Source organism: Sorex araneus, chromosome 2 (assembly GCF_027595985.1).
Source record: "Sorex araneus isolate mSorAra2 chromosome 2, mSorAra2.pri, whole genome shotgun sequence".
In the NCBI taxonomy this organism is placed as follows: Eukaryota; Metazoa; Chordata; class Mammalia; order Eulipotyphla; family Soricidae; genus Sorex; species Sorex araneus.
This window is the reverse complement of record NC_073303.1, coordinates 31,478,552-31,499,025: the sequence shown is the minus strand read 5'-3', so window position 1 is coordinate 31,499,025 and position 20,474 is coordinate 31,478,552. Positions and strand designations below refer to the sequence as shown.

General features: G+C 54.3%; 3 protein-coding genes across 25 annotated transcripts; 1 reads left to right on the top strand and 2 right to left on the bottom strand.

Annotated features, from left to right (window-relative positions):
• Positions 1-326: 326 nt before the first annotated feature.
• On the bottom strand, positions 327-12,765 carry BAG6 (BAG cochaperone 6). Of its 20 annotated transcripts, none has more exons than XM_055129688.1 (26): positions 12,504-12,765; positions 11,745-11,865; positions 10,059-10,176; positions 9,745-9,941; positions 9,469-9,522; positions 9,238-9,312; positions 7,720-7,958; positions 7,206-7,335; positions 6,452-6,649; positions 6,045-6,297; positions 5,492-5,569; positions 5,270-5,377; positions 5,037-5,149; positions 4,501-4,588; positions 4,021-4,304; positions 3,360-3,651; positions 3,036-3,205; positions 2,797-2,850; positions 2,589-2,691; positions 2,374-2,498; positions 2,060-2,206; positions 1,901-1,960; positions 1,640-1,783; positions 1,452-1,559; positions 796-942; positions 327-507 (listed from the first exon to the last, which is right to left on the bottom strand). In XM_055129688.1, exons 2-26 carry the CDS (start codon positions 11,850-11,852, stop codon positions 412-414), a joined length of 3,489 nt encoding a protein of 1,162 aa, XP_054985663.1. In that variant the 5' UTR covers positions 11,853-11,865; positions 12,504-12,765; the 3' UTR covers positions 327-411. The 20 variants fall into 20 exon arrangements, with proteins under 20 accessions (XP_054985663.1, XP_054985660.1, XP_054985661.1 ...); XM_055129685.1 differs by lacking the exon at positions 12,504-12,765 and adding an exon at positions 12,336-12,494; XM_055129686.1 differs by lacking the exon at positions 12,504-12,765 and adding an exon at positions 12,336-12,494 and having other exon boundaries at positions 4,501-4,585.
• Positions 12,766-13,558: 793 nt separating this feature from the next.
• Positions 13,559-18,678, top strand: APOM (apolipoprotein M). 4 transcript variants are annotated; one of them, XM_004621318.3, is made up of 6 exons: positions 13,559-16,216; positions 16,750-16,904; positions 17,138-17,211; positions 17,307-17,405; positions 17,771-17,869; positions 18,285-18,678. In XM_004621318.3, exons 1-6 carry the CDS (start codon positions 16,103-16,105, stop codon positions 18,308-18,310), a joined length of 567 nt encoding a protein of 188 aa, XP_004621375.1. In that variant the 5' UTR covers positions 13,559-16,102; the 3' UTR covers positions 18,311-18,678. The 4 variants fall into 4 exon arrangements, with proteins under 4 accessions (XP_004621375.1, XP_054985683.1, XP_054985681.1 ...); XM_055129708.1 differs by having other exon boundaries at positions 17,771-18,678; XM_055129706.1 differs by lacking the exon at positions 18,285-18,678 and having other exon boundaries at positions 17,307-17,903.
• A 155-nt stretch (positions 18,679-18,833) lies between these two features.
• C2H6orf47 (chromosome 2 C6orf47 homolog) lies at positions 18,834-20,474 on the bottom strand. The gene has a single exon (XM_004621319.2). The coding sequence runs from the start codon at positions 20,222-20,224 to the stop codon at positions 19,334-19,336; it is 891 nt and encodes a 296-aa protein (XP_004621376.1). The 5' UTR covers positions 20,225-20,474; the 3' UTR covers positions 18,834-19,333.

Genomic DNA, 20,474 nt, shown 5'->3' with positions numbered 1-20,474 from the left:
GTACTTGGCATTGCTGAAGCATGTGTCTGCTTGCTGGGAAATGTTAGAAGCTGTCTGGTGTACCGTGCGCCTGGATTCATATGGGTCTAGTCTGTAGGGAATGTATCAAAGGGCTGGGAATACAGCAAAGGTGATGCTCTGTCCTGTGTTGCATCCGTAGCACTATCCAGTATGGAGAGTACAGGCAGTAAAACACTTTTCTCTCCTGTAGCAGAACCTCTGTCAAATCCCTGGAGCAAGTCCTGAGCATAGTCAGGTGTGGTCCCAAAGCCCCCAACCCACAGAGGGACAAGGGACTCAAAGAAGACAATTTTAGAGACGAAAGAGCCAGGAAAATCTGACTTTTTATTTCTTAAATACTGTGAAGGAAGAGAAGGGGAAATGGTCCCCTGACATGGGAGGGTCATAGAGCTAGGGGTCATCAGCAAAGGCCCGGTGGGCATTAGGGAAGCGCTGGGGGCTGTAGTTGGGATCTTCCTGCAGTCGCTTTTGAATATCAGCCCGGAGCTAGAGAGAGAGCAAGCTGGTTGGAGAGGCACTGGCCAACTTCCTAGGTTCCCAGCAACAAGACCATCCCTCAGGAGCTAACTTTCCCCACCAGCCACAAACTGTCAAAAGCCCATTAAGGTGGCATTATGAGCCTTCCCAGATGCCAATGCCACTAAAGAAAAATTTAAAACCATCAAGTGGTAGGCCAAGACTGACCGTTTTGTCTCTGAAGAGATCCGAGGAAGAGGGGCCCTAGCCCAACCCCTCCCACTAAACCATCCCTATTCTGCTTCAAGGTCGGGGCACCTGCTGCCTGTAGCTCTCCTGAACCTCTGGTGCCTCCAGGTCCCGGCTCAGGCTCTCGGGGCTCGTCAGGGGCCGAGCTCCGGCTGCCTTAGCTGCCCGGCTCACGGCCTCTGAGAGAAGCAGCTGGGGGCCCTCACCCTGCATCGTCTGGGGGATAGGGGGTTGGGAGGGAAAAGAGGATCAACGTCAGATCCATGCCACCACCCAGCTCACCCTTTCCATGAGTCAACCACTGAGTCTCCATGCTAACGGAGAGAAGGGAAATAGTCCACATGTGGTTTTGACAGCAGAAACACCTCCCTAATGTCTCTGGCTCTGGCAAAAGAACACACAGAGCTTGGTCTTCAGTGTGAGAGGGGCAGTGTGGCTCACGCCACCTGGGATTCAGAGCTAACTAGTCCGCAAGAGGAAACCCGCCCTAAGGAGAAGGGGCTTAATCACATGAGGAAGCCTAAACTGAGGGGCGAGACACTGTGGGGAATCAGCCCAATGTGAAGGTGTGGTGGTGACAGCCCTGAGCCCCTCTGAGTGCCAGATTTCCTCACCAATTAAATGGAAGAACTAAAGTAAGAACTTCTTCCAGCTCTACTTAACTCCCTGGAACACTACAGGGGAACCTGGAGAGGGACAGATCCTCAGGGCAGGGGCACACCAACCTTGCGTCTCTTGGCAGGCATACCACTGAGGTAGGCATCACTCAGGGGAGGCTGTGGCTTCACCTTTCGCTGGCTCTGAATGTCCTGCTGGATAATAGGGACCCACTCCTGGGAAAGGAAAGATCAGAAAGTAGTAATCCCCACCAATTTCAGCTGTTTTGGTCTACCGGATACCTCCTGACACTTACTGGGGGGACCGCAGCTGCCCAAGGCTCTGTCTCAGCTGACGCTCCGTCCTGTTCCTCTCGGGAGCCCCCTTCAGGAGCCGGAGGTGGGCCTCGAGACATGGCCTCTTCTGCTGTTGTTCCAGGGGCTGGGGAAGCGTTCTCTCGCTGGGATTCAGAGGAAGATCTGGGTTTCAGATGTCTCAGCCTCCAACCCTTAACATGCCAAATGGTCCCCACCTCTCTCTACATATATCCACTGGTCCCTCAACCTCTTACTGGTACCTGAGGCTCAGGGGAAGTTCTCTCTGATCCCTGAACTTCCATTGGCTCTTCAGGAAGTGGCTATGAAAGTGGGAAAGAGGAGGAGAACAACAAAAGGCTCTGTCAGACCTGTCCAGTTCCCTCAAATGCCTGATGCCACAGCTTGTCAAGAGTCCTCACCTGGGGGGGATCACCAACTCTGCGGACGTATCTGAGGATGGCATCAGGGCCTACCGGCATATGCTCCAGGACCACCTGCAGCCTCAGTCCCATCATAGTGGTCAGCCAGCTCACCAAGGACGGGTTTACCCCACGAGACATGCGACGCTGAGGGACAGAAAGCAAACTTGGAAAACAAAACCTTAAAGCAGCTTTGGAAAGGAATCTTGGGTAAGAGAAGGTGGTTTGAGGAAGAAAAATGAAAACTACAGGTTACCACACTGAGAATGGAAAAGGCAACAAACGGTTAGGGAGACGGGCTGGGTGGCACTTACAATTCGGCCATTGATGACAGCAGCAAGCTCCATCTGCTGTCCCCCCAAGCAGTGAAGGTTCAGAGCCAAGCATTCAAACAGGCCCTGGTTACACAACTCCAGCAAACGGGACCCAAATCCACTGTCTGTGTGGGCAAACGGGAGCAGAATACAGAGACCCGACAGCCTCGCACGCCCACCACAGCCCACTTCCTCCAGCCCCACTGGCCCCTGACCTGTGCAGTGAAGCACATGAGCAGCAATGCTGTTAAACTGCTCCTGAAGAAAGTCCAAGTTTGTCCGAATGATGTCCACACCTGGCTGCACCTGCACCAAAGACTGCGACAAGACAAAGACCTCAAGAGCAAGACCCAAGCCCGGGCATCCAGGACAAGCGTCGAACAAGCTCTCCGGACCCGGAGCGGAGGGAGCGAGGTTACTCACAAAGCTCTCCCGCACGTACTCTTCTAGCCCGGTGATCAGTGTGTGGGTTGCCGTCTACAGGGGGGAAGCAGCACATGTTCAGATGCCAGCCCAGCCCGCAACCATCCTCCCCTCTACCCCCACCGAGTCCGGGGCTTAGGCTGAGACAGCGGCAGCTTTACATGGTGGGTAACTAGCGTTAGAAAGACAGGAAGTGGCAGGAGGAGAGTCCGGCTCTGGGGCCCAGGGTCTTCATTTACCCGGATGTTACCCGGTGTGGGCTCCTGGCCGCCCAGGTAGTGTTGGTGGAAGAAGGAGCGAAGCTGAGGCTGGAGCCGCTGCAGTGGCTGGAAATGCCCATGGAGAAGCATCACCACATCCACCATGGAAAAATTCTGGCACAGAAGGGAGAGCAGGGCTCCAAAGAATCCTAGGGACAGGGGAGAAGTGAGCAGTGTCCTTTACCACCGGCTGCTACCCGGCCAGCAACCTTGTAAACAATTCAACACAGTTCCTCTATCCCCTGGCTGCCCTTTACTAGACAAGGTCAAGGTCCATCCTCCACCCTACCCCGATTGGCTCACCGAGGGCCCCATCAGCCCCAGGTTCAAAGATGTTGCTGGATCCGCTGAGGCGCTGTATGAAGGCAGCGATACTCTCACTGCTGCCAGCCCGAGCCCCCAGAGATCCCAGTAGGGAGCTCAGCACCCCCTGCACCACGGAGGTGTAGAACTCCAGCGGCAGGCTCTCAGGACCCAGGCCTCCGGGGCTGCTGGCACCACCAGCGGGGGACCCTGGGGCAGGCGTGGTCTGCTGCTCTGGGCCTGGGGGAGGAGGCGGAGGTGGTGGAGGCGGAGGAGGGGTCGTCTGTGTTGCCTGGAAAGTGAAAGGAAGAACAGGAGGTAAGGTGAGAATCGGGATAAGGAAGACATATAGCTACAGGGAGCTGGAAAGCAGGAATGCCTCTCTATTCTGATCTTGCTTCTTAAAGCAAAGTCCGCTATCCTGGGTACCTTGCTCAACAGCAGAGCTACTCTGTCAAAAAGCAATGACAGGATTACTTTAAGCCTCCCTTTATCTCAAGACTGAGCAGGTGGGAGTGGTTCACGGTCACTGAATTCCCAGGTTCCTTTTATTGGCACAGCACCAGGCACTAGCCCAGTGATGATGCAACGGCAATAAGGCCTCCAGGCCTGGCTGGGCTCGAGGAGAAAGGAAAGAGCAGGGTGAGAGCCGACGACTCACCTGTAAGAAGTCAGTCATACCCTGGAGAAAGGCAGGGACACCAGGCATCGCTACAGTGATGGTGGGGGAAACCATGCCAGGCCCTCCGGTCCCGGGCCCTGCAGGCCCCAGCAGATTCCCCAGGAGCTGTGAAAACTGAAGATCAGTGGTGGAGGGCTGAGGGGGTGGAGGCTGGGCAGGCCCTCCGGGGGCAGGGCCAGCTGTGGTAGCGGTGTTGGTGGTGCCAGCACTGGCAGAAGCAGTGGCAGGAGCTGGAGGTGGAGCCATTCCTGGAGTCCCCTGAGCTGTGGGAAGCCAAAGGAGGTAAGTTGAAATGAGAAGCCAAACAAGATACCACAGCATCTCCGTTCCGGTCTCCCTGCAGGAAACCAAGAACAGAGGAAACAGGAGAGAAGTAGGAAGGATCAGTGAGAAAAAGGGAGCACAGGGCTGTCCAGCCATGATCATCTTTTGGGTCTGAGACAGGGAACAAGAACTCACCCACAAGGACAGGCTGCATGAGAAGCTGCCCCACAAGGCCGCTCACCATCTGGGCCAAAGAGGCATTGGTACCCAGCCCGGCACCCTGCTGAAGGAAGAAGGGGGAGGCTTTCAGCTCTGTCCTTGCTGTGCCCCACCAGAGAATTCCTTCTCCAGAACCAGGGAGGACGCAAGGGAGTGGAATATATGTCTTTTTGTGGTTTTCTTTTTTCTTTTTCCTTTTATGGATCACACCCAGCAATGCTCAGGGGACCATACTGGGATGCCAGGGATCAAACCCTGGTTGGCTGCGTGCAAGGCAAGCACCCTACATGCTATTACTCCGAGCCCTGGAGCACATGCTTTGCATGCATGCAGAAGGCCGGGGTCTGACCCACGGCACTGAAATGGTCCCCAAGCTCTGCCTACTAGAGCAACCATCAAGGACACAGGCAGGCAGGAACAGCGCCTGAGCACTGCTGGGTGTGGCCCCCAAATGAAAAAGAATTCTCTCTCCAAACTCATCCCCACTGCAGTGCACCTCCGCCCTTACTCACCAGAGTCCCGGGGACTGGGGGGCCCCCAGGATGAGAAGGCCGAGCCTGTGGCGGGGTGGGTCGGGCAATCACCACCCGGGTCGGAGCCGTTGGGAAGCCTGGCACCTGTTGTCCTGTGAATGGCAGAGGGAAAGACCCAAGAGAGCTGAGGGCAGGGCCTCCGGCTGCCGGCAGACAGCACCCGCCACCTGGAGCGTGACCCACCGCCCAGGCCGCCCCTTCCAGGTCATTACCTGCGGCCGCGGAGGCAACAGCGGCCACCATGGCCTGATGAGTGATCTGGTGGGCGACGGCGTGCATGAACTCAGGGGGCAGGGAGGGCAGCTGGATGAGGGTGGAGCCTGGGGGGTGGGTCTGATGTAACCTTGAACCTGGACCCCCTTCAACCCACCCACTTGGCCCTACCCCTTGTTTGCTACCCAGAGCTCAGCCTGTTCTGATGCCCTCACTCTTACCCAGGGTCTGGCCATGACCAGGGGGTCCTAGGGGGCCAGTGGGAGCACTCGGAACTCCACCAGGCTGTGTGCCAGAATCTGGGCAGGGAAACAGAGAGAGTGGCCCTGAGACAGGCAGGGCAAGGCCTGACTGTGTCCTTCTGAGTTCGGCGTCCACTCCCCCAGCCGCAGGCAGGCTTTCCCTCCGTGGACAGGGACAATGCGCTCCCTCCACACAGATACCAACACAAAGCTCCAAAGACAAAGCAGTCCCGCTTGCCCAGCCCCACACGTGCCAAGTGTTTCATTCCTGGGGAACAGAGGTGCTTGGGGGGCTACTCCCAGCTCTGTGCTCGGGGAGGCACTCCTGACAGGGCTCGGGGACCATATGGTGCAGGGAATGAACTGGGGTTGGCCACATGCAAGGCCAGCGCCTGAAGCCCTGTGCAGTGTGGCCCTGTGAAGCTTGCGGTCCGCTCTCCGCTGCTGCATCAGCCACGCCTCCGTCCCCACCCGTGCTCCAACACACTCAGTACCGGCCCTCCTCACGCGCGGCTCTTCTCTGCCAACTCACCTTGGATGTTCATGTGCATCATGACCACGGGCTCCACACTCTGGTGGGAAATTCGGATGACCCTCGGGTGGCTGGCGGTTGGGGGAGGAGCTGGCCCTGGCGGGGGAGCCCCCTCGTTGGAAGACTCCACCGTGTTGGAGGAGGGAGTCAGGGACGAGGCCTGCCCAGAACCAGGGGGAGGTGCCTCAACATTGGAAGTTGGGGGGGGGCGAGTCCCATTCCCTGTCATGGTCACAGTGGTCCCCACATTGATCTGAAGGAGATAGACGAGGCAGAAGTGAGAAAAACATGAGCGCTTAGCCCAGAGCACCTCATGATATACTTCTCAGACTTCCCCTATCCTTCATCACTGCTGCCAGAGTGTCCACCCTTCGAAGCGCCCACGGACGCCCGCTCGCCCCACCTACCTGGATGGGAATGGCCGCCTGCTGGAGCACCATGGGGGTGGTGTAGTGCGACATGGGCCGAACCACATGCAGGTGTCGCGGCGGCGTGCACGCCAGGTTGCAGCGCAGGTCGGAGAGCGCCACAAAGGTGTTGCCCAGCAGCCGCAGGCTCTCCCCCACCAGGTTCATCAGCCGCTGGTCCTCCTCACGGCTCTCCTGCTGCGCCCCGACCAAAGCAGAAAGTGGCATCAGAAGGCTGGCACCCCCCACTCAGAAAGTAATGCCTCCTGGGAGCCGTTCTTCCTCTAATCCTGTAGGGGCATCCCAGGGGGCTTCTGCAGACAGATCTTTGTAAACAAAGTTGATTTTATATTGTTTACTAACTACACTTCGACAGGCCCCATGGTGAGTCAGTATGCCAATCATTTATCTCCCCTAACTTCGTATGTTTTTTTGTTTGTTTTTGTTTTTTTGCTTTTTGGGTCACACCTGGCGATGCACAGGGGTCACTCCTGGCTCTGCACTCAGGAATTACTCCTAGTGGTGCTCAGGGGACCATATGGGATGCTGGGATTCGAACCCGGGTTGGCTGCGTGCAAGGCAAACACCCTACCTGCTGTGCTATCACTCCAGCCCCTAACTTCGTATGTTTTGAAATAAACTCATTTAGGGGGCTGCGGGGTGCAGTAGTAGTGAGCCCTGAGAGGAAAGGAAACTGCTGTGTGGGGACTACCCGCGTGCAGGGGAGCGCCTACGGGGCGGGCCGGGGGCTCACATTGTTGTTGTAGTCCGTGGTGGCCGCGGCGCCCAGAACCTCATAGTAACGCTGCAGGAAGGGCTGGAGGCGGCTCTCAAGCCGCTGGAGCTCCTGGAGCACCTCCACGTATTCCGCAGGAGAAGGATGGCTGTGGGCAACCCCGAAAGGCAGTGAGCCGAGCTTTCCCTCAGTTTCCCTAGCCCTTGTTTCCCCTGGTCTCCTAGAGTCCCGGGCCTGACCCCTAACCAAGGAAGGGAGAAAAGACTCTTTCCGTCCTCCACAATATAGTGTCGAGAAAGCACCCTGAAGAGTCAGGGCCCATGTGACCGTGGGAGAGAATCCAAACTGGGCCCCACGCGCCGCCGCAGCGCAGCAGCACTGGGCTCGGCTGGCAGCCCGCAGCCACCCCGCAACCCGCCCTCACAAAGATCCCCGCTCCCAGCCATTCCTCTTCAGCCTGCAATTCTTGCCTGGCCTCCGTTGTCCACTACAGGTCCCCAAGTCCCGCCCCACGATTCCTTGTGTCTCTCACTTGGGTGCATTTGTCTCTGGGGCAGAGGTGGGCGCCGCAGGGGCTGGGCCAGGAGGCGTGGGCTCTGCGCTCGGGGCCGGGGGGCGCTCCTCCACGGCATCTGCCTCCATGGGCTCCCGACGAGGAACTTCACTTTCGACAGGTTCTGGTGCTTGAGAGCTTGACGCTACGGGCTCTGGGGCCACAGTTGGCGTCTGCAGGGGCGGCTGACTGGGCTGTGCTTGGGTCCCCCCTCGACACTGAAGAGAGGAGAGACCAAAGGCAGGATAAGATTGCTGCACAGAGGATTATGGAGGCCAAAGGAGTCTGCGTGAAGAAAGTGCTAAACTCGGCTCCTGGAAGACAAGCTTTGCATCTGCACACTTGACTCCCTGGCAATCAGTGTAAGGCTAACATACATTAGATGGCTAAGCATGTATTTGTCACACTGATATAAGTAAGCCAAAAATAGAGATCGTGGTTTCCTAATTTCCACATGAAGGAAGAAAAAGGATTCAGCTCCAGCCACAGCATCAATTAATGAAGTTAGGGTAGCACACTACCAAATATAATTAAGCAATTAAAAAGCATGCCATGGAGGGACTAGAGCGATAGCACAGTGGAGAGGGTGTCTGCCTTGCACACAGTCAACCCGGTTTGATCCCTGGCATCCTAGTCCCCTGAGTATTGCCAGGAGTCATCCCTGAGTGCAGAGTCAGGAGCAACCCCTGAGCATTGCCGGGTGTGATGCAAAAGTAAAAAAAAAAAAAAAAAAAAAAAAAAGTAAGCCATGGAGGGGTCCAAGAGATAGTACACAGGGTAAGTGTGACCTGGGCCCAGTCTCCAGCATCCCATACGGTATCCCAAGGCCCATCTGGAGTGATCACTGAGTGCAGAGCCAGGAGTAAGCCCTGACACTGCACAGTGTGACACAAAAAAGAAAAACAAAAGCATGCCATGGGGGCTGAGGATGAGACAGACACAATGTTAGAGCGTATGCAACACAATGTGTGAGGCCTTGGGTTTGATCTCTGGTAACACACACACACACACACACACACACACACACACACACACACACACACACAGAGCACCCTCCCCCCCCACACACACACAGCAGTAGCATTATCTCACTCAGTTGAAACAACTCCCCAGATATCAGGCATCACTGGGACAAAGTAGTTTTACAAAGATACTTTTTCTATCAAAAGAGTCAGTATTTCGGGGCCAGAGCGATAGCACAGTTGGTAAAGTGCTTGCCATGCACTCAGCTGACCTGAGCTCAATTGTCAGCACCATATATGGTCCTCGAGCCCACCAGGAGTGGTCCTTGGGCTCAGAGCCAGGAGTAAACCCTGAGCACCGCCAGCTGTGGCCCCGACTCCCAAAAAGGGAAGAGTCAGTATTTCAAAAACATTCTAGATTAGAAAGGCAGAATCCAGTAGCTATAACCAGCCATGCCCTCGCCCGGGCTGAGGTAAAAAAGATGGAGTGAAGAAGGAGAGACAGAAAGCAGCCTAGCTAGCCTTGTCCACTTACTTCCATTCGGGATAATAAGGTCTGTATATCCCTGATCATGTGCTGAGCCATCACCAGTCGGACACGGGGCTCACTCTACAACGAGAAAGGGAAGATCGGTGGGTCTGAGATGCAACTGCCAGCTCCCCCACCTACTGCACCAGTTGCCTCCTTAGTCAGGTCCACCCCCAGCTCACTCATGGCCTCCTTCTCCCAGATCCCCTTCCCTGACCCTCCCAGGCCCTGTGATACCTGAATCGGGGCCTGTTCCATGTTGATGTGAACATCCACAGCAGAGCCGTCACTCTGGGAAAAGGGTAAGGGAAGTTGCTCTGGGAGAAGTCAAGTACTAAGGCCCCCCTACTTCCAACTCATGCTCGGCCCTCCAATTAAGACTGAATCTCTACCAATCCACAGGCTCTCCAGACCCCACCTAAGGACGGCCACCCCTATCTCAGGAGCTCTCAGCTGCTACCACAACCAAGGCCTTCCCCCCCACCAGCCCAAGCACGCCGAACACAAACTTACAGGGAGATTGAAGGTTCCAACCATGACATAGCTGTTGGCATTCCGGTCATGCACAGAGGCCCCAGGCCCCCGGGTACCAGGCAGGGGTCCCCCACCATGGGTAGCTGAGGCAGGCCCTGTCCCAGAAGATGCTCCAGAAGGGAGCTGAGTTTGAGGAGGAGCGCGTTCCACCAGGTGGATAACCTTTCCCCCAACATCTGCAGGAAAAAACAAACAAAAAAAGATATATATCAAAACATTACATGAGATAAGCCCAGTCAGCTCATCCCTCTGAACAGCAGCTTCACTGCTGAATGCCTCCCCCACACCCTTACTGTATTCCTGGAGCTTCTTATCATCCTGCAGAACTCGACCCTGGTAGATGAGCCGTTGTTTTTCAGAGGGAATGCTGACAGAGGCAGCAATGTGCTCTTTAAACTCTTTGACATTCATCTGCAAGGAAGGATTAGGAGTCAAAAAATGGAAGAAAGGGCAAAAAGACAGTGATGATGGGGTGAGGGAGTACCAACTAGTCCATCATAAAGTCACTACCCAGGGACAGGAGTGATAGCATAGTGGGAAAGATGCTTGCGTTGCTCCAGTTCAATCCCTGGCATCCCATAGGGACTCTGCAAGTACCGTCAGGGATAATTCCCGAATGCAGAGCCAGGAATAAACCCTGAGCATCGCCGATGTGGTCCAAAATCCAAAAAATTAAAAAATACCTACCCATTTGTTATAACTCTGAAGTAATTACTGTGCAGAGCCTTGAATGAAGATAATATCTCCCAAAATATAGGCAATAAATACAATGTAGGGCTGGGGAGACAATTTAAAGGCCTAGAGCACATGTTGTGCATGATGGAACATGGGTTTGAGCACTGGCACTGTATGGTCCCCCAAACACTGCCAGGAATGGCCCCAAAACCTAACCAAAGCAAAAAACTAAAGAACAAAATAAATGCCATTCAGGTTATAAGCATAGAAATAAAAAATCACCTGATAGGAAAGTCAATAATCCCATCTTTGCTGGCTGGCCCCCCAAAGAACTATGCTTAAAAAGATATCAGAGACATCTTCCCACACAAAATGATACAACTCAAAATTTGAAACAATGACAAAGATGGGGCAGAGAATCAGATTAAGGAAAACACATTCAACCAAGACAACAAAAAAGTAAAAATGTTAGTCTTGATTAGCCGATTTACAAAAAGTATTAGATTGCAAACACGTATCTAGTTACAAAATATATATAGCTTTTTTTGGTTCTAAGTAAAATAATTATGAAAAAAAGTAAAATAACTAGATAAGCAGTTTTATTGAAGTCTAAGGAGAATGTTGATTTCTCCAGAAGAGAGAATTAAAAAAAAAAAAAATTCAAACCCTAAAGGAGGCAACCCCTTGAGGTGACCCTGGGACAGAGAATGATCAACTTAAAATCTGTCTTACCAGAAATAATGTCAGAGTTGTGCTGAAACCATTAAGTGCAAAAGAATCAAATTAAGCCACAAATATTTGCAGGCTCAGTCTACAGACTCCCCATTTGCATCATGGGTTCTAATTTATAGTCTTTTAAAACAACTCGACAGACTTGATCACTCTTTAAAGGGCACTTGCAATTGGGGTCTGTTTTTTCCCTTTCCAAAGGCTGGAGACTCGTCTGGCCCATTGAGCTGGGATTCACTGGCAGTGATGGCACACAGATTCCTACTTCCTATCTGCTTCGGATTGAGTTCTTTCTCGGAGGTGGGTGAAAGAGAACAAAATCTGCTTCACTCAACTGGAAGAACCCCAGAAATATTCTATGAGCCTGCCCCCCTGCGCGTGCGTGCACGCGCACACGCACGCACACACACACACACACACACGAAACAGAAAAGGATCAGAAAACACACACACACACGAAACAGAAAAGGATCAGAACGAACACACACACACACACACACACACACACACGAAACAGAAAAGGATCAGAAAACCGAGCCTGGGTTTAAGGCCTCCCGCAGTTACGGGGGTCTCACCTGAGCCCCCACGATAAAGGTGCGAGTCTGCGAGTCCAGGGTCTTCACCAACACTTCCAAACTGTCAGGCTCCTCCATGGCGGTGCTGGAACTATCACTCGGTTCCATGGCCGAGAGCTCTCTAAGAAGAATGGAGGGAGGCCGCTGGCGTCCGGTGCAGATTTTCTGTACCCGGAAGCCTTCCCGGCCCCAGTCTCCTCCCCAATACCTAAAGAGTTTTTCCCACACAAACACACACTCTCACGCCCGCCCCCATCCCCCTTCTGATTCCGGGGCACGGGCAGAGAAACACAAAGGGCAGGAGAACGACGGCACAGGAGCGGCGGACGGGCGGAGGGAGGGGCCCCACGGCGCCAATCACAGGAAGGGAGGGCCAGCCGGCTAGGAAGCAGCAGGAGGAGGAAGCACGAGACCAGTGTCATCACTGATCGCGACGGGGCCAGGGCCCCCGAGGTCGGCAAGCCCCCGGGACAACGCGAGGGCGGGTGCGGATCGCGCCGGACTGCGGAGAAAGTGGTTTCCCCGCACGCGCGACCCGCCACGCCCATCGACCCGGCCCAAGTCACGGCTGACCGAGATCACGACACTCACTGGGGGCCAGACTGGCTAACTGCCCCCATCGTCCGCTGTCCCTTACGTCTCCAGCAAAGCGGCACAACCCAGGCAACGAACAAAATACCCGAGTGGCACACATACAGACACACACACACTCTCTCTTGACCACCACCCGCGGCTCCGCCCCCGTCTTCCCCAAAGTACCGTCACTTCCGGTCTCCCCCAACCTGCCACCAATGGCCACTTCCGTTTCCCCGATAGTATTTGGGGATCCCGAGGCGGTACTTCCGGCTCCCCCAGGTCCCCAAGGTTTACTTTCGTGGGGCACGACGAGAAAGTTCGCGGCCCCAAACAGTGAGTTCCTGGCGGCAAGACGGGCCGGGGCCGGCCTAGATGGGAGGGAGCCGAGCACCCCGAGGAGCCGCCGCCGCCGCCGCCGCCGTCGCCCGGGGGACCGTACTGCGCCTGCGTTCGTCGCACTACGCATGCGTACACCCTTAAGCACCGCCCCACGCCCGCGGGTTCGTTCCATTCCGCCCGAGCGCGCGCCTGAGCGCTAGGAGGTTGAGGTGGCCAAGGCGAATGCCTGAAAAAAAAATTGTCAAGTGGGCGGCTGCGACCGCCTTGAGCTACCGAACAGCTGTCTGAGTGGGACAGTTCAGGGACTGCAGGGGTGACCTCTGTTAAATATTAACAGAGAGTAGCTTTCAGTCGTTCGTCTGAAGTAAGGTCCTGGCAGGCCGCGATTTTTTAGGCTCCTCTGGGATGCCACCTGAAATGTTAGCTTCCTCACCAGCGCCCTCGCACGCCCGTTCCTCTGCGCCTCCGGAAGTCACCCTTCCAAAGGCAGTTGGAGGTGGCTCTCGAAGTGGCTTACGTACAGTCGCGTCGTCGTTGGGTCTGACCTCGGTCCGGGTGGGCGTTCTGCGGAGCTCGAGCGCCATATTCCTCACCAGCGATCGGGGCCGAGGGACACGCTAGGCTTTGGGGGCGGGGGGGACTAAGGATTCGCTTTTATTCGGGAGCATAAAAGTGTACCGCCGGGCTTGGGAGTTGGGGGCAGCTGAAGCCACACGCCCCTGCCCTGCCGTTTGCTCTGGCCCGATCTGTCTGCCCCTGGTGTCCAGCTTGTTTGGGAGTCGCAGTTCACACTCAACCACTAGTGCCTTAGTTTAAAGTGCTAATAAGCAACTTTAGGGAGCACTTGACTGGTGCCAGCTAAGGGATTTTTGTCATATTTGTCGTTTGAGATTTTTTGTTTGGGGGCCACACCCAGCTTTGCTTAGAGCTGAGCCCGGCTCTGTGCTTAAGATCACTACTGGTGATATTCGGATTTTTTAAAATCTATTTAATGCCTTTCAGTCTCTCGATAGTTGTTGAAATTTAATGGATAGTTCCTTCATTTTGTAGGTATTACTACACCTGGACAGTTTTAAGTAGAACTAATAAATCAGGTTCTGCAGGACTCTGGGTCAAGTGTATTTATTTTTGTTTTTTGTACCACACCCCCGTGGTGCTCAGGACTATTATACTGGCTCTGTGCTCAGGGATTACACCTGGCGGGGCTCAAGGAACCATTTGGTCGGTCAGGGACCCATCCTAGGTTGGCTGCGTGTAAGACAAGTTCCCTACTCACTGTACTATTGTCCCAGTCCCTCACACACTTTTTATCTTACTGCCCCAATACATTTTTCCCTTTTTTTTTTCCTTTTGGGTCACAACCAGCAATGCCCAAGGGTTACTCCTGGCTCTGCACTCAGGAGTTAACTCCTGTCAGTGCTCAGGGGACCATATGGGATGCCGGGATTGAACTGGAGTCTGCCGCGTGCAAAGCTCTACCCCTTGTACTATCACTCCAACTCCCGATTTTTTCATTTTTTTACAGCAACAAAATGCCTACTGCCCTAAAATAGTATAAACCCTTCTATAACCGTTAGACTTTTTTGCCCCTCATACCCAGTTGTGCTCAGGCCACATCTGGCTCTGGCTGCTGATGGGTGGACCATACATATCTGCTGCCTGAGATTGAATCCCTGGTTACAGCTACAGCTTCTATCCCACACTTTTGTTTCTCTTACATTAGAAAATCAAGTTCATGTTCTCTGCTCTACCACTAACCTACAACCTTGGTCAAATGTTTTTTTTTTATTTTGGGGGACCTCACCAATGGCACTATAGGGGACTATTTCCTGCAGTACCTGGCCCCGGCCTCCTCCATATGAAGCATGTACTCCAGCCCTGTGAACCATCTTGAGTCCTCAAATTTTACTGTTTTAAATTACAAGACTTAACAACAACAACAACAACAAACCTTGAGGGCAAAGGCAGTGTGTGGAATATAAAGAAAGAAGACCCAATTTTCCTTGTGTCATTTGCTCTGTTACTTGGCACTATTCAATTATAGCCTCTTTACAATCCTTACCTTTTACTATTTGAGAACTTATTAACCACCGGAAATTAATAAGTTCTTTACAAACATTGCTATTATATATTTATGGTAGGCCTCTGCCAGGAGCTTTATGTGCGTTATCAATTATGATCAATCCTATGAAACTGGTTTGCTCATTTACAGCTGAAAAAGTAGAATAGGGGCCAGAGCAATAGTACAGAGGGTAGGGCACTTCCCTTACATACGGCCAACCCAGGTTCCATCCCTGGCATCCCATATGGTTCTCTGAGACTCAGAAGTAACTCCTGAGCACACCAGGAGTGACTCAAATACAAAACAAAAAAAAACAGGAATAGGGCCTAGGATGAGGCTTGGTGGTAAAGCACAAGATATGTGAGGCACTGGAGTTGGGGTGCCCTTGGGTGGAGCATCAAAGATCTAATAATTAGTAGACTTAGAACTTCAACCCACTATACCTAATAAATAATTTGGAGGGGGTTTGGGGCACACCCAGCCATGCTCAGGAATTGCTGCTGGCTCTGCAACTCAGGAATCACTCCTGGCAGGACTCGGAGGACATGTGGGTACCAGGGATGAACCCAGGTTGGCCTAGTGCAAGACAAGTGCCCTACCCGCTGTACTACCCCTCTCTGGCAAACACACACAAAATTCTTAAAACAGAAGGTGTTCACCAACTGCATCCAAAGCTACTACTACCCCCTCACCCCCATGCCCCCTGGGGGACAGTATTGCCTACTTGAGGAAACATTTAAATTCTGTAATAATGTTGAAAAAATGAATTCACTTATTTATCAATAAAGTTTTCTGAGAATGTTTCCCCCCAATTGTAAGCGTCAGAGAGGAAGCCTCCCACCCACCATGTCCTAGCACCTACCTGGTTTATTCCTGCTCTAAAGCTCTTAATCAGGTAGTATTGAAAGGTTTACTCAGTAAGCTTTCTTGGACTGACTTTTCAAGGCCAGAGACTCTGTCATTCATTTAGATATCCTCAAGGCTTAACCAGTTCCTAATAAACAACTGGGACTCCAATCAACTTACTAAGTGAATGCAAGAAATGAGTCCACCTTTTTCCAATGCTGCACATACACCATCCAGCTCCATTAGTTCAAAAGGCACAGGCTTCAACTTTTTCATAATTCCTTAGAGACCCCCTGGACATAGCAGTGTATTATGGAGTGGACGCAACCAGAAGAGGGGGAGGAAGGCCAAACACTAAGTAACCCAGGCTTGTGCTGGAAAACAAGCTTGAAGTTACTCATTAGCAGGGGAAAGGGTCAAGGATCAAGGCAAGGGGGCTGGAAGCCATGTGGACCGACCACGCAGCCTGCAGGGGAGAGATCAGTTAAGGCATCAGCCACTCCAGGAAAAGCACCAGTCCCTTCCTGCCTTAGAGATGTTACACCAGATCTGGGCAGCTCTATTCTACCTTTATGGCATTCTCCTTAACTCCATCTACCAATGTCCTGAGTACCATCAACTGACAACTCAAGAAGTAGATGGGAAAGAGGTATGGACTGAAAAAGGAGGATTGGGGGTTGTGGGGGAGGTGGGATGGGGGTGTGGGCTCTCAGGAACTTGGTGGAAAAGGGAGAAGTAGGATAAGAAACTGAGTATGTTGATGGGGAAAGCTAGACAAAACAAAGCCAAAAGGCCATCAATGGGAATACCATGGCAGAAATGGGTGGGGTAGCCACTTGTGTTGATTGGCAAAGAGGAAGTAGTGTTTTTTTTTTTTTTGGCTTTTTGGGTCACACCTGGCAATGCACAGGGGTTACTCCTGGCTCTGCACTCAGGAATTACTTCTGGCGGTGCTCAGGGGACCATATGGATGCTGGGATTCAAACCCGGGTTGGCCGAGTGCAAGGCAAACGCCCCACCCGCTGTGCTATGGCTCAGAGGAAGTAGTTTCATGCGTCCTTTCCAGTCCTTAGCTGGAAAGAGTGAGAATGCTCCTGGACTCGGTTGTTCTGACTGATGGAGAGGTTGGATGGATCCTCTAATGGGACCCACCCTCTTCTGCTCCCTCCCCTGTTTCTCCAGTTCCCAGAGCCCCACCTGGGCCAGTGGTACTTTATCGCAGGGGCAGCTCCCACCAAGGAAGAATTGGCAACTTTCGACCCAGTGGATAACATTGTCTTCGACATGGCTGCAGGCTCTGCTCCCATGCAGCTCCAGCTTCGCGCTACCATCCGCATGTAAGTGGTCAACAGGCGGCGGCACCAGCCAGTGTGGTCTCAGCCCCAGGTGTGTGATCGCTCACCTGATACAGAGCTGAGCTCCTGGGCTGGTGCCTGGCAGCAGAATAATCCAGTTCAACCTTTCTGTTCGTTCCTCTCTGGAGAGAGAGAGGGCTAACTGTTCATTACTGGGGTGAAACCTAGTGACTGGGTCTGTGGTTGGGAGCGTCTCAATCTTCTCTCCTGGTCAGGAAAAATGGAATCTGTGTACCCAGAAAATGGATCTACCACCTGACTGAGGGGAGCACAGATCTCAGAACTGAAGGTTGGTTCTTTCAAGTCCTTTCTCCTTCGCCTCACGTCCCTTAGACTCACTTGCTTATTCCCCTGTCCTCGTGCTTCCCCCATTCGCTCTGACAGGCCGCCCTGACATGATGACCAAGCTTTTCTCCAGCTCATGCCCAGATGGAATCATGCTGAAGGAGACGGGTCAGGGCTACCAGCGCTTCCTCCTCTACAGTGAGTGGGGATGCTTGGCAGAAAGCCAGGGAACCCAAGAAGGCAGGAGACCCTCCCTCTGGGCCCTGTGGCATCATCCCATGAAGGGACAGGTGCTCCAAGCGAGGTCCTCACCAAGGGTTGTGCTGAGGCACAAGAGTTTTGTATTTTTTTTTGGGGGGGGAGGTCACACCCGGTGATGCTCAGGGGTTCCTCCTGGCTTTGCACTCAGGAATCACTCCTGGCGGTGCTCAGGGAACCATATGGGATGCTGGGAATCGAACCTGGGTCAGCCACGTGCAAGGCAAATGCCCTACCCGCCGTGCTATTGCTCCAGCCCCTGAAGAGCAAGAGTTTTGAGGGTCCGGCTCTCCCTGCCTTTCCAGATCGATCACCACACCCTCCGGAGAAATGCGTGGAGGAATTCCAGTCCCTGACCTCCTGCCTGGCCGCCAAGGCCTTCTTACTGACTCCCAGAAATCAAGGTGAGGGGGTAAAGTCCCACAGGCGATGACTAAGACTCACATCTTCGGGGAGTGCTGTCTCACTGGGACTCCAGTGATGTCACCAGAGGGCCTGGCCCGAAGGCTGACATTGGCAAAGCGTTGATCCCTCCTTCATGGCTGCAAGGGCACCAGAGGGAGTGGCCAAGAGCTGCGATGTCACCTATGGAGCCAGGATGGGCTCTGAGCTACTTGAAAGAGAAGTTCCTGCAGTTTGCAGTGAAGACAGCGGGGAGAGGGGCCATTATGGAGGGGGCGGTCCTCAGAACCCCCTTTGTTGTCCTCGGGAATCTATTTTCCCCCAACCCATAACCAACAAGTGTGCTTCTCTCTCTGGATTTTCTTCTTTCCTGAACTCCCCCCACCCTTTCTCTCTGTCTCCCTCCTCCCATCGCAGAGGCCTGCAGCCTGACCGGTCACTGACCTGTGGCTTCCTTTGTGCCCTCGACGGAGACGGCGGGAGCAGAGAATGTGCTAGGGGAGACGCTAGAGCCCTTTCAAGGGGAATAAAGATGGCTTTTCAATCTTGACTTCATTTGGAGGTTTGTCTCCAAACAGCAACCCCACTCACCCCGACCCCCATTTCAGTACCACCACCCCCCACGCCGGACCCTCCAGCTGGAAGACCTTGAATAGCAGACACTCTCACTCTGCAGTGGTATATTCAGGATTTGCTGTGGGAGCGATTTGTTGCTGAATAAGCAGACCCCTAAGCTCTGTAAGCCCGAGCATCTCTCCGCACTGATTCCCAGCGGCCATCCCCACTCCCTCGGGCTCCCAGCAACACGCTACCTATGGGCCCCATCCACCAGCCTACTAGCCCCATCTTTCCCAGGATGGCTCGGAGGAACCCTGGGGTTACCCAGCCAGAGGCTGCTCCCCTCCAGCCTCCCCCCTCCACCCCCACTGGGGAGTTTGGAAAAGAGAGGACGCTTTAGTCTGTATCCTCCATCACCACACTTTTTTTTTTTTTTTTGGTTTTAAAAAGTGAAGTTGAAGAGCCAGAAATAATACAGAGGTTAAGGTGCTTGCCTTGCATGCAGCCGACCCCATTTCAATCCCCAGCATGACATCGTCCCCTGGCGCTGGGAGCACAGAGCTGGAGTAGCTCCCCGGGCACCGCTGGGTGTGGCCCCAACCCCCACCCCCGAAAAACTGGAAATGGGGGGGAAAAAAATCTAAAGGTGGGAGAAAGGTAAAAGCAAAAATACTAACAGCTGGTGAACTGAAGGGTGATTCCCCACCCCACCAACACCTTAAACAGTGCTCTCCTATGTGGGGAGCAGGGGCTGGTGGCCCCATACTGGGGTTTCGTCCTGATCCCTGAGGTCTCTGTGCTTACAGTCTGGGTCACGCCCCCCACTCTTGTCCTAAAGGCCACAGTCTTCACCCTTGCCCCTACTTCATGATGGAGGGACCATGGGATACACGTCCCACCAACCCAGATCACAGCTCCTTCCCTGAGTCCCCCAGCTGCTCCTCACCCTCCCTCTCCAACTTCTCACCCTCCCAGTCAGAGGCTTCTTCATCCACACTGGGCTCCCGGAGGCTGACAGCCAGCACCAGGGCCTGGAGAAGACCGAAGAGGCACGCAAAGTGCAGGGGGTGCGCCGTAAGGAGGCTGAGCACGGCATGGAGCCCATGCAGGGCGGCCAGGAAGGAGAGCAGCCCGTGCAACCAGAGACCCAGGGGTCCTCGCAGGCCCAGTGCATCCAGGATCACCCGCAGGGGCCGGGAGCACAGTGCCAGCAGGGCTGCTCCCAGCAGTTCCAGCAGGTGCAGGGTCAGGTTGGTGGAGATCTGCAAGCTCTCCTCTCGGCTCCCCAGGTACTGCGAGGCCGCCGCCGCTCCGCCGCCAGATCCCACCCGCAGCCAGCCCAGCAGCTTCTGCCGGCGGCCAGGCTTCTCCACTGGGGCTTCAGGCTCAGGGCCGCTCGATCCCCCTTCAGGGGACCCTCCAGGCCTCCTGACGTCACCAGCATCCACGGGATCCCATCCCAGTTTGGAGGTTCCCTTCTCTTCCAGTCTCCCAGGCTCTTGAGTGCTGGAGACAGTCTTGTCCCGCTGCCGGGAGTCCATTCTTCTGCTCCCCAGCTGCTCAACTTGGGATTCCCTCCTTGGTTCTGAAGCCACCCCTGCGCGCCTCCGGGCCCCGGAGTCCTTGGGCTTGGGAAGCCCCACATCTCCCAGGCTTTCTGGGGCACTGTCCCATTCACTCCCGGAATTCTCGGGAGAGCTGTCCACCCGGCCGGGATCGGGGGTAAGCAGCTCAGGTCTTGCTGGCTTCCGGCGACCCCAGGGCCGAGGAATCCAGCCACCAAGCCGGCGCAGGAACATATTTGGAGTGCTAAGAGCCCCCCGACTCTGGGACCCTTCCTGGTACAGCTTAGACTCCGGGATCCTGAAGGAGTCTCCAGCAAAGCCAGAGTCTGTTCAGCACAAAACAGGTGTCTGCCCGGTGACTCCTGGGTTCCGAAGTGTCTTCCCACAGCGATGGTCCTGCAGTGGCCGGCAGCCGTTTCCCTTTCAGTTCCGCGGGAAAGACCCGGATCCCCAGCCAGATGTATTCACCCACCCCCACCTCTCC